The sequence below is a fragment of the Phoenix dactylifera genome, chromosome 8 (assembly GCF_009389715.1).
Source record: "Phoenix dactylifera cultivar Barhee BC4 chromosome 8, palm_55x_up_171113_PBpolish2nd_filt_p, whole genome shotgun sequence".
NCBI classification, from domain to species: domain Eukaryota; kingdom Viridiplantae; phylum Streptophyta; class Magnoliopsida; order Arecales; family Arecaceae; genus Phoenix; species Phoenix dactylifera.
Window position 1 is genome coordinate 20275702 of NC_052399.1, and position 11954 is coordinate 20287655.

At 40.3% G+C, this 11954-nt stretch overlaps 1 protein-coding gene across 1 annotated transcript; it reads left to right on the plus strand.

Annotated features, from left to right (window-relative positions):
* Window positions 1-8016: 8016 nt before the first annotated feature.
* Window positions 8017-8775, plus strand: LOC103707351. Its single transcript, XM_008791799.2, has one exon. The coding sequence runs from the start codon at window positions 8017-8019 to the stop codon at window positions 8773-8775; it is 759 nt and encodes a 252-aa protein (XP_008790021.1).
* Window positions 8776-11954: the final 3179 nt, after the last annotated feature.

An 11954-nucleotide genomic window follows, 5' to 3' on the forward strand; every position in this document is an offset into this window, starting at 1 on the left:
CCAAATCGAAACTAAACTAAAATCAAAATTAAACAATTTTTTAAATCCAAAAATTATAACCACCACAGAGAAAAAAAAGTGCGAAGTTGAAATTGAAACCAAAAATTGTTTTATTTTTTTATTCATAAAAAAAATCCACCTCTCTCCGTGCTAGGATTTGTGGCAATGTGGCAATGGAAAGTCCAACTTGAATGGGATAAGGAGTTAGGATTATTGATGACCATTCTTATGAAGTTAGTAATTTAAATTTATACTAAATATAAAAAATATTAAAAATCGAGTATTTTTTATTTTGAGTTAGATTTTGGATTTGGTTTCGAGTTGGAAAATCATCCAAACTGCAATTAAAACCAAAACCAAACTATTCTTAATTTTTAAATCCATCATTAAAACCATTTTCATTTAATTTTGGTTAAACTGTCGTGTTCGATTAGAAGTATGCTTGGTTTAGAAATGAGTAAAATATTGGAATATCTAAAATTTCTAGTCGCGATAGAGTTCGGATCTTCTACGTTGCATTTTTGCACCGCAGAGTATTGTATACATATAGATCTCCGCCAACCTCATCCACCGATATAGATGACTATTTGTTCATGTATCATGTTTGATAGCCATTTATTTTTACAATAGGATGATGTAGCATGATCACGGTGCGTATGGCATTCTGCGGTGCGCAAAACTAGCCCTGCAGAAAATCTGAACCAATGGTGATAGATGTGGGCGAGCTCATGGCTTGCTGGCTTCGGCTGTGGCGGGACCCAGCGGATCTCAAATCTCTGATCTTGTCCCTCTCTCCCAGCCCCCAGGCTCCCCCTGCCGAACATGACAGTAATTTGTCCGTTGAGGTTTACCGTTTACCTTCTGTCATAAGGCCTAAGAACTTGGATTACCAATTTTCACACCGGCCGGTAGGTCGGGTTATCGAAGGCTAAAATCAGGCATCCATCTCCTCATTAAAAAAATAAAAAAATCCATCTTCATCCCCTTCATCTCTACAATCAAGGAGCAGAGGAATGTCTATCTGTTTTTTTTATAATAAAACAAGTATTGAGCTTGCTCCACATGATTTATGATAACATGCAAAGTATAAAACTAATGCCATTTCTAATAAGAAGATTGAGCATGTTAATTGCCATTGAGGCATCAATATCAAATCCATGCCTCAATTACAGCAACATTTTTTTTTATTTTAAAGAGAAAGATAGCATCTCTTGGGATTCATTCAAAAAAGGATAAAATAATAAAAATAGGTTTTTTTTTCCTTTTTGTCCTTTATAACCCTTCATATGAACTGACTCAGCATAAACAGTAATAAATCACTCGCAATAGCTAATTGTTCTTGATATATCTCAGCACAGAAAAGTTCAAATAATCGAAGTGTTATCATGAAATAAGTTTTAAGCCAGGCGTCGCCTCCTGCTCTGCTTTCTCCGACTCCTGTAAGGGAGGTCACTCAGGAATCATGATATGTACAAATTAATCATGTCCAAGTATCATACTTAGAAATCCCCATTTCCAACACTAAAAGATTGGCACCGAGCTGCGATGGAAAACCCGTTTCCACATTTCTTTAGTATCCCCCAACTCGATGACTTAATTCCCAACTATATTTTTAATCACTTGCCATCTCTTATTTAATTTTATAAGCTTCCCTCTACCTTCCTCTCTTCGATACGTTGATAACCTTGCTTAAATCGAGTGCAAGACATCTAAAACTAGCCATCCAAGTTTTCGACTTGTTCGATACCTAATTTGGGCAAGCAACAAACAAGAGGGGAAGATTCATGCCACACAAATACCAATCATCAATTGCCAAGTACTTCACACAGACGTATTTGAGCGTAATCTTTAACTAATTTGGAGAGGACTCAAACTCATTTATATTAACTTTTTAAGTTCATTAGACCATGGCGATATTTAAAGTAATGCGAGAGCTAGTCACGACGAGAATGGCATTTAGATTGACTTTATTGGATAATTAAGCTTTAACCATATCAAGGATGAAGGGACCCATTCTCTAATTTAGGCCGTTGTTCCACTTTACAGCCCAAGAGACCGGCCTTGTTCTCGCATAAGCAAGTGTTTGGGCCAAGGCATTATGGGCCGGCCCATCTATTCGAATCCGGTCTCGGTCCGTTTGATTTGGTTCCTTCTATTTCATCCAAATAATGACTCTCGCCCTGTTCGTGCCTATCTCCAACTTCGATCTTGAACCTCGAAACATGTGAACTTCCCAACAAAAGTAGCCTCCAAAGGTTTCAGTAAATAGCTATGTACCTGGCTATGTTTGTAATGCAGCCTCCAGGAAAAGCTGGTGCACGCTACCAATCACTGCAGTGTATTGCGATGGACCAATTACTAAAATGAGCATATGATCACTGGAACCTCTTGTGGTTGAAATTTGGCCTAAGGGCGACCAAGCCAGAAGGGAGCCGAGAAGATGCCGGCCAGAAATGGAGAAAGAGGGCTGCCTCCGGTGGTCCGGGGTACCTCCGAGAAGATGCCGGCCGGTAAGGAGCAAGATGGCCACCTCCCTGTGCTCCGGCATACCTGCACAAAGCCTTGGCCAGAGATTCCGGTGAAGGCCCTCCGATGGTTAAGTTACCCGGGCTTTTTTGTGAAGAGGAGAGCTTTCTGAGTGCCTTTGATGACCTCTTGTCGCTCAAAAATAGTTTGTAGAAGCTTAAGAATGCCTGTAAAAGCTTACCGAGGGTCTTTTCCTATCCCTTTTATCGGGTGAGGGTGGCGGCTGTTACCTAAAATTTTGGGCTAAGATGTGATCAGCTAGTCAATAGCTGGAGATGGCGTGTCGGCAAATGCGGCAGGATGTAACCCTTAGCAGGCGTGGCAGGGTATGACCCTTGACAGGTGGGACAAGGTATGGCCCTTAGTTGACACATCATGGCTCTTGGTAGGGCCGAGGTTAGCTTGGCTCTGAGGTCTGCTCTGCTGGAATTGGGTGACTCCATACCGAAATAGGACGATCCATTTTGCCTCCTATCAAAACCCATGCTTAGTATGTGGCATGCACGGGCAAGGCCGTGCATGCAGTGCATGCAATAATTTTTTCTTAATTGGAAGCCACAAAATTTCTCCAGTCATGGCCTACATCGGTCTCTTCTTTTTGGTGCTCTTCCACTTCTCCGAGTTCTCTCTCCAGGTAGCGCCTGCTTACGAGACTCGGATAAACAACAACGATTCCACTCCATTCACTGCCCATGCACTGTGCGTGCGATGCTTCTTACAGGTGCAGCTAACGCTAGACCGCGGCTGGCATTCCCTTCAATTTGCTCTCGGATTCTACATCTCGTCGACCATTGTTATACCTTGCCATCAAGATCCGAGACTCGACAAATTGATCCAATCTACGGCCTAAATCTGCTCAGGTGGTCTGGAGAGCAAAGCTGCATAGAGGACAGAATTAAGCTCATATCAAGCCTTTCAACCACTTATTTGGGGGATGGTTGGTTGGTTCTATCAGTAACGTCTTTCGTGGATCGCAACCCATATCAAATCAGACCCTATGTCCCATATCAAGAGAGAAAGCTCAGCCTGCTTCCCTATTTCTTTGCCATATGTGTGGCTGGCGTGGAGATGCCTGGTTATATAGCTAAGGATGGAGATGAAAGGAAGGAGCCGGGAGATGATTAAGTCCGGTATACATGAAATATGAGATATATTAGTCGGACTAGATCTATGAGCTCAATGGTGGATCAGTTCAATCACGAACTAACACACGCAAAGATGGACAAAATGAAATAAAAGGAGGAGGGTAATACCGATATATTGGTTCATAGTTGGACTAGTCTAGCAGCTAAAAGTTTCATAATGAAATATGGGTTACTTGGATTTTACTGATATGACAAAAATACCCTGAGTCTTTCGGGCAAGATTTGGCTAGAACATAATTGCACAAACCGGCCGAGAATAGGACAATAATTATTACCATCCCAATCGGAAATTCGAGAATCCTGAAGGATACGGAATTATTTATTTCTCATTTAATGTCTTATTCATAAAATAAAAAAATAAAAAATTGTACATATCAAAAATTAATTGTACATAGGGTCGGCCATTTGTGCAAAGTAACCCAGCCCATGATTTTATTTAGACATTGAACCTTTGTGCGGTAGCATTGCTCCATCATAGTCTTTTGAAGTCGATAGCATACTTTTGAAAATAAATGTTTAATCATATTGATAAGACCTTGTTTTTGTATCAGGCTTTTAGTCGTAATCTTTCCCTCAAAATATTACGTTGGTAACACAGCTATTCAAATATTGGTATATAGCTACTTATGCTTCCCAGGCTCATCTAGTTTGCCCTGGAACAAGATGCGACCTTTGACAAGAAAATTCTCGAACAAAGGGTGAAGGTAAGGCTGTGTTTGTTCATGGAGTGGTGGCCACATCACCGAAAGGGTTGAGAATAAAAGAGCTAGGATTTCCTTCGATCGACATCCATGGCATCCAAAATGTAGAGATGGATCCACCCCCTCTGCAAGCCCACTCAAAACGCATCGTTCCAACGCGCAAAGAGACATAAAATCTAGCGGAGCTGGATTACAGGGCAATTACTTCTTTGGCAGGCAGCGACTGCCAAAGGAGATTTGCCCCGGAATTCACCTCCACAGTGCCTTCGTCTTAGAATTATCATCAGGTATGCTTCCATTTCCAACTCTTTGAATGCACACATTGAAGAAGGAACCGGCAACTTTGTCCGCATTTTGCGAGCGGGGCGGGACCGGGTTGTAGCTTTCGCGCGAAAGAAGGATCAACCTTCCTTCCTCTGCGACGAAGGCGGGACCGGGTCCAAATGGTGAGAGGTACTCGATAAAAAATCTTAGTTTTTATATTATTTTATTTGGCAGATAGGGCCATAGATAAATTTGGGCTGCTAGTACTCTCTACTCATATGTTCCAACATCAAATAGATGTTTTTTTCCGCGGTAAACCGATCCATCCTGAGTATCAAGTTGGTGGTGGTCGCAGAAATCTCAGCTCGTCTCATGTCCAAATTGGAAAAATTGGATAGGATTGCTGCACGCCTCCAAAAAAATATTTCGGGATCAGCGGTGATCTCGTTGTCAAGCACCTACGAGTCGATGATGGATGGCAGAGGAAAGACTTCGAGTAGTATTCCGATGCTGGCTCCAACCTAAGACAACAAAAATCAAGAAGTCCATGCACCAGAGCATATTCGGCGAGGAATCCTCCAATACTTAAGTCAAATGCAACTTTTAGGGAATAAAAGGAGATCTAAGAGACGCGTAAAACAATCAATATGGAGCTTACTTGGAAAGCCCTTTGGAACACAATATATAGGCAAGGGTCGAAACCCGTTGTCAAATGGTTTAGAGTTATATACTGGTTGGTAAGGCAACAAAGAGCATATTTTGCCTATAATTTTGCCTACACTTCTCGGTCGCGGCATTTACATGGATATCTTATTTATTGGAAAATAGTTAGCAATTATGGTCAAATTAAAATATCTAAAGAGCTAAAATATTATCATTCATCTTAAGAGCTAAAATAGTTAGTAATTAGGGGATTTGCACCTTCATTCATTTTAAGAGCTAAATTACCTTCTTTTACCACACCCTTCCAAAAATCAATACATTTTTCCTTGTCATATGAAGACAAACAGTATAGTAATAAACAATTGAAGAATAATTCCAATCTCCATACATGTTGGCCAACAACTTCTTTTTCTTGCTTTGTTACAATGGTAATGGATGCTTTAGAGATCTGGGTTATAATTAAATAATCCTGTAGTTTCATCCGATCTAACAATACCTTCCAATCTTCCTGGAAATTTCACCTTGCATACCGATTTTCATCAATTTTTCTGACTTTTAGAAGAAAACAAAGATAGAGGAGAGTTTGGCTACGGAGTTCAACCAGGAGAAGGCTAACTGACTTGCTTTTTTGCTGCACTATCTTCTTGAGATATCGAAACTCCATCAAAATTTAGTTCAGAATCACCGACAAGAATTATAGATCCTCATTATCTCATGATTAATACACCTCCATCCCTTTCTAGCTTCAGTATAGCCAAGAAATATGCACTTGACGGATTTCTTATCCAATTTGTTTTGTTAGGAAAACAATCATACTCGTGCACAATAAACAAATCCAAATACAAGAAGATGAGAGATACTACACTGTTCCCAAATAAATTTTATGGAATCATGTAACCAGTACTCCTCCAAGCTGTCATGATAGTAACATATACCATCATCTACAAGCACTCTATCCAAAATAAATGCTTCATATTTATAGCATTAATCATACTACGGATAGCTCCAAATAAATGTTTGTTCTTCGTTCTTGTCATACTTATTATGCCCAGAAGTATATGGACAAGTAAGCCATCCATATATGCCACAACTACCCTAATTGTTTGTAAGTTTTTTGAAAACATATCACCACCACTGTCAGTCCTCAAATAACCAATCTTATGTTTAAAAAATGTTCAATAAGAATTTTAAACTAACAAAAATTTTTAAATACTTCTAACTTGTCTCTAGCAAAGTAAATGACAGTAACAGAAATAATCAGTAAAGATAGGTTATGTACCTGTATGATCATGAATAAAAATAATTATCTTTATATAAACAGTAAAATAATTAGAATATTTAGAATTAAAAAATATGTTTTTTTCATCCGGTAGAAATCATGGTCATGATACCCATGTTCTCCCTCTCCCCTGTTCTCTCGCCCGCTCTTTGCCTTTCCCCGGCAGCCTCTCTCCAGCCGGACTCAGCGGGAGATCCGACGTAACCCAAATTAGATTTCTTCCCATTGTAATTATTAAAACTTAAAATAAAAAAAGTTGGGGTCAACGATCCATTGGGTTGGTCATCAGTGATCGCACGCCCCTAGCTGATGTGTCATCAGACGTGGCAGGTCATTATTCGTAATCCCCATACAAATTTCGACGGAATCCGGTTTCGTCCGCTTGGGGAATATTCTCAACCGCAATCCCATCGCCATCCCGTCTTTCTTCTCCCAGCGGCAACCCAAAAAAGACATTCCTCCGCGGGACCCGCCGCACAGTCACACCTCCTTTTGTCTCATTCCTTAATCCAAATTTCCGCCGGACCACCGCAACGCATCCCATTCATAAATCACAATTGGATCCCGCTAACCTTGCCCCCGGGCAATAGTTAAAAAATATTAATTAGCCTCTAACTACCTTCACTATATTTTTTCCAAAAAATAAAGCGAAATCTTTATTTAATATAATATATCCTTTAAATATTATATTAAATGGAGAGAGAAAATAAAAATAATAATCATAAAAGTATAAGAGAGAATAAAGAAATACTTCCATCTTTTTTCCATTTCCTACTCTACCAATCAAGAGAGGATAAAAATGAAATGGCAAGGTTCAGTGGATACCACTATGACTACTTTTGCACCTACTCTGCCCATGGTGACATGATGTTATTTTAGTAATTTTCAATTAACAAATGGAGATACACCAGTATAGCTAACAAATACTGTACTAATAACTTTTCCACTTTAAAATTTCAATCAAAAAGCAGAATCAATTAAAATCCCACTAATCATCCCAGGCAACTATGTGTAATATAATTTGAATCTCACTAATCATCCCGAGTTAAGGGATAATAATTAATCTCCAACCATCTTTATTACATTTTTTTCCCAGCTACTTTTTAGAAGCAATTAATATCTTTGGAATAAGCTGTCTTTTGGAAGCAATTAATATTCTTGGAACAAGCTGCCTTTTAAAAGCAATTAATATTTCTAGAACAAGTTGTTTTTTGGAAGTAATTAATATTTCTTAACCATCGGCCCCGGGCGATGGTTATCATTTGCCATCACAATTAACCAATTAATAATTAATCACGTGGTAATCACCTCCTACCAGAAGAAGTAATGGTATTTCTGTAATAAAGAATCCACCCAGTGTCATTTGCGAAGACCGCCCCGCTGCCGGCTTTATAAGCTATCCAGCTCGGTCTATCAACTAACGGTCATGCTTTCGCCGATGGAGGAAGGGAAGGAGGAGAACGCGGACTACGTGCTAACCCTCTTCGATGTCTATTGGTTTCACCGCCAAATCCTTCGCCCTTCTCCCCGGCCGCCGCCTCCACCGTTGCCGGTGCTACCTCCGCCTCTTCTGGACCGGGAGGACGCTGAATCCCAATCCTCGGAGTCGCCTCCTGCCTCCCGCCGCTCACTTCTCCTCCGTCGCCACCGACGATCTCTCAGCGACGAGGACGCTCCCTTGACGGAGCTCCGCATCCAGACCCCCAAGCTGCAGACAATCCTCTCCGGCAAAGAAGGCCTCGTCAGAGACGAGCCCCGGCAAAACGGTGCGACCGCCAGCGGCGGCGAGAACTGGACTGCGGCCACGAGGCGGAGGCGGCGGCGGAGAAGGAGGGAAAGGAGTGGGAGGAGCAGCAGGAGCTTATCGGAGCTGCAATTCGAGGAGGTAAAGGGGTTCATGGATCTGGGTTTTACGTTCTCCGAAGCGGAGGCGGACCCCAGGCTGATATCGATCGTGCCCGGGCTCCAGCAGCTGGGGAAACGGGAGCCCGGAGACGGGGAACAGGCGGCGGAAGGCTCATCTTGCGCCTCCGAGGAGGTGGACGAGTCGGCGATCTCGAGGCCGTACCTCTCGGAGGCGTGGGACGCGCCGGAGAACAAGCTGGTGAATTGGAGGATCCCGAAGGCGGCGGACGGCGTGGTCCTAAAGGACCACCTCCGGTCCTGGGCCCACGCGGTCGCCTCCACCGTCCGATGAAGGTCAGGCGCCCATCACCGCCGTCTAGTTTTTCCTAGGAACTTAGATTCGATATTAATTGGGAATCAATTGTAAATATCGCGAGCGAAGTATATTTCCTATCAGGCCTTCAGCTTCTAGTCTTTTGTCTTTACTCGATTTCTTTGTTTAAGATGGGAAGTAGACCGTCGACCCCAGTTTCGCTGATCCAAACGTTGAGATATTGTATGATGGCGGAACATTGATATGTCATAGAGAAGTTACTTAGTTTTTTTTGCAGTGGGTGACGCTCAACCATCTCTCTTGGCGTGCAGCTCTTGCTGCAGTTGGTTAGGAATTAAAATGTTGCACTGGCTTTTTTTTTTTTTTTTTGATCCTAGATTGAAGACTTTCTTTGGTTGTAAGTAATCTATGATTGCGGGAGACTTTTAATGGAATTGAAAGAGTTTGCTGGGCGATGGATGAGTTGCTAGGGCTTCATGAAATTGATATGATGGAAAGTGTAGATCACAAATTACATGTTCATGTACTGGTGAGAAATGTGGAAGAAAAGAGGGGAAGGTTTTTGCTATTTTCTTTTGAACTTTTTCTACTACTTGCGTTACAGGCAACTTTTCTATGCAGCAGAGCTTAGCGTTCTCAGATCCAATGGCCAAAGGATTTTGCATCAAGTACTGCAGACTGCTGGTTGTCAACTAATGGAGCTGGTTGTACAACCCGTTGACATGACGACCCATTTAGATTTTTTTTCTTTTAATCATATGTAGTCTTCCTGGCAGAAGGATTTGCAACGAGTAATTGAGGTGGTTGTGGAATCCTTTGGACATAACAATGTCATATGATATCATGGTCCATGTAGTTTTTTTTTTTTTCATTAAAACAAGTTCCAAGTGGTTTTTAAATTTTCAGCTGATGCTCTTTCGGAGGTGTCAAGGATATTCTTCCTATGATTCCTGCCAAAGTAAAATATTTTTCTCTGCAATGAAAGAAAAAAAAGAGAGGAGAAACAAATGAAATATAACCACTAGAAATTCAATAGCTGGTGACAGTTGATCAAATACCTTTAAGCTGCTTCTTTACCATGTAATCAGCAGCTGCACACTATAACCATTTGCTCAGCATATTTTATTAAATTATTAGAAAAATACGGCAGCAGCATCAGCTTAAATAAGGTAAGTAATGGGAGATTATCAAAAAATTGAATGGTGGATTTAGAAAGATCATAAGCAATGTAAGCCAACAAGTCAGTCACTTGATTTTCTTCTCTGTAGGTGTGAGTTGTTTCGGCATATCAACCATAAACTCGAACAATAAATAGGATTATACCTTCTAATCTGAGTTAAAAAAAGTGTAGTGCCTATTTTGTTCAAAAGTTGCTCATAAATTTTAACTAACAGAGGAAGGAGGTTATATTAAGCTTGGAGGAAGAAGATATTTCCTGCATGGTTGCTTAAGAAGAAAGCAAAGATGTCACATGCTCATAAGTTGGGCAAAAAAGTCAAAATGAATGTCTAATAATAACTTTCGAGAAAAATCTAGATTTAGGGGCATAGTTTGGATGTCGATAAAAGATACCATGTAAAATAAAGATGAAAAAAAAAGAAATAGTGATATCTAATTTCATCAAAACAATATTGCATATTTTTATCATGCTTTGGTGTCCACTCGAGTAAAAGCTTGTGAATTAAAAGAAGCTTTCCATTCTGAACATCTTTGCCTTCTTTTTTTTATAGGCAGGTTAAGAAGCACAGTCCATCTGCCGGCAAAATTTTCTTTTTTTTTAACATTGGCAGCTCATATTAATTTTGTATGAGCATTGTCATTAAAATTAAAAAAATAAAATATTTCATAAAGATGGCAGATTCAAAAAAAAAATTTATTACGGTGGGCAGAGAAGACTTCTCCATGCTGCTTATATTGGACGGACGCAAAGATTATTTTAATGGCAGATTAACTTATTAATATTTTAGCCTACCCAACGGGCCATTAAAAAAAAACCTTCTCGCATCACTTGCGTATCCAAGGGAGCAACCACGGGCGACAGATGACATCAGCTCTCCTCCCCCTTCGTGAGGGTGATGGGTTAATAAACGTGCAATAATTCTCGTTAATAATTGTGAGTTGAGAGGACGCCGCTATCCTAGCCTGGACGCCATGTTTCAGCTCGCCATCACGTGAAAATCCCCCCCGCGGGCAGTACCGATTGCATCTCCCCGCCTCACTTGAATGGACGTGCCACCCGATGTCACCCTGTTATCCGGGTTTGTAGACCCCATCACGCACGGCGGAAGAGCCCACCCGAGGCCACCGATTTGACGGCCCTGATGGAGACATGGAGACCTTAGCCGGATTTCCATCCACTTTATTTTTCTCTCTTAAATTTTTTATATATTAAAAATAAATTTGTCAAACAGTATCACTCCTTTATCTCGCAGAAAAAAATTATTTTTACTAAATTATTTTTTTAAAAAATAATATTAAAATATATGATGCTTGGGAAAATACTTTTATATATTTAGTTCTTAAAAAAAATTATGTGCCAAAATAGCTTATATTTTTAATAAAAGTAAAGATATTATTCTATTCTATTTAAAAACTCAAAAATATTTTAAAAAAATATTTAATTTTCAGCTAATTAAAATTGGATTTTTTATCTCATATAGATTTTTTTCGAAAAATAAAAAAATATTATTTTCAAAAAAAATTATTTTTTATCTCTATTCTTTAAACACTCTAATTAAATATAAAATATTTTTTTATTTTTTTCGCTGACCAACCTCCCCTCCCTCCTCCTCCTCCTCCTCCTCCTCCTCCTCCTCCTCCTCCAAACTAAATGAGTTTTATATTAAGTATTGCTATTAATCGCCCACCAATGGCCCCTGCTAAGCGCACCCTGGACCTGGATTGGTGCGAGACACGGTGGAATTTCAATACGTTGTGTGCAAAATCCAGGATATCATGTCAAGAATAAAGTATCGTAGTTTCTGCCCACTGATACCTCCACCTATGGCGTCCTCGGTTGTTGTCTTCTGAAGACGTAATGGTGAAATATCTGAGGATGATAGTCTTGTTGCGGCCATTCATGTCGATTGGCCAAAGAATTCTTCCTCTATTTTCTTTTAAGGCAGTTGGCCAGCTTGGGTAAGCAACCTGCACCATCCCCAAACTGTTGCATAATCTTGTAATAGTCTGAAAGAAAC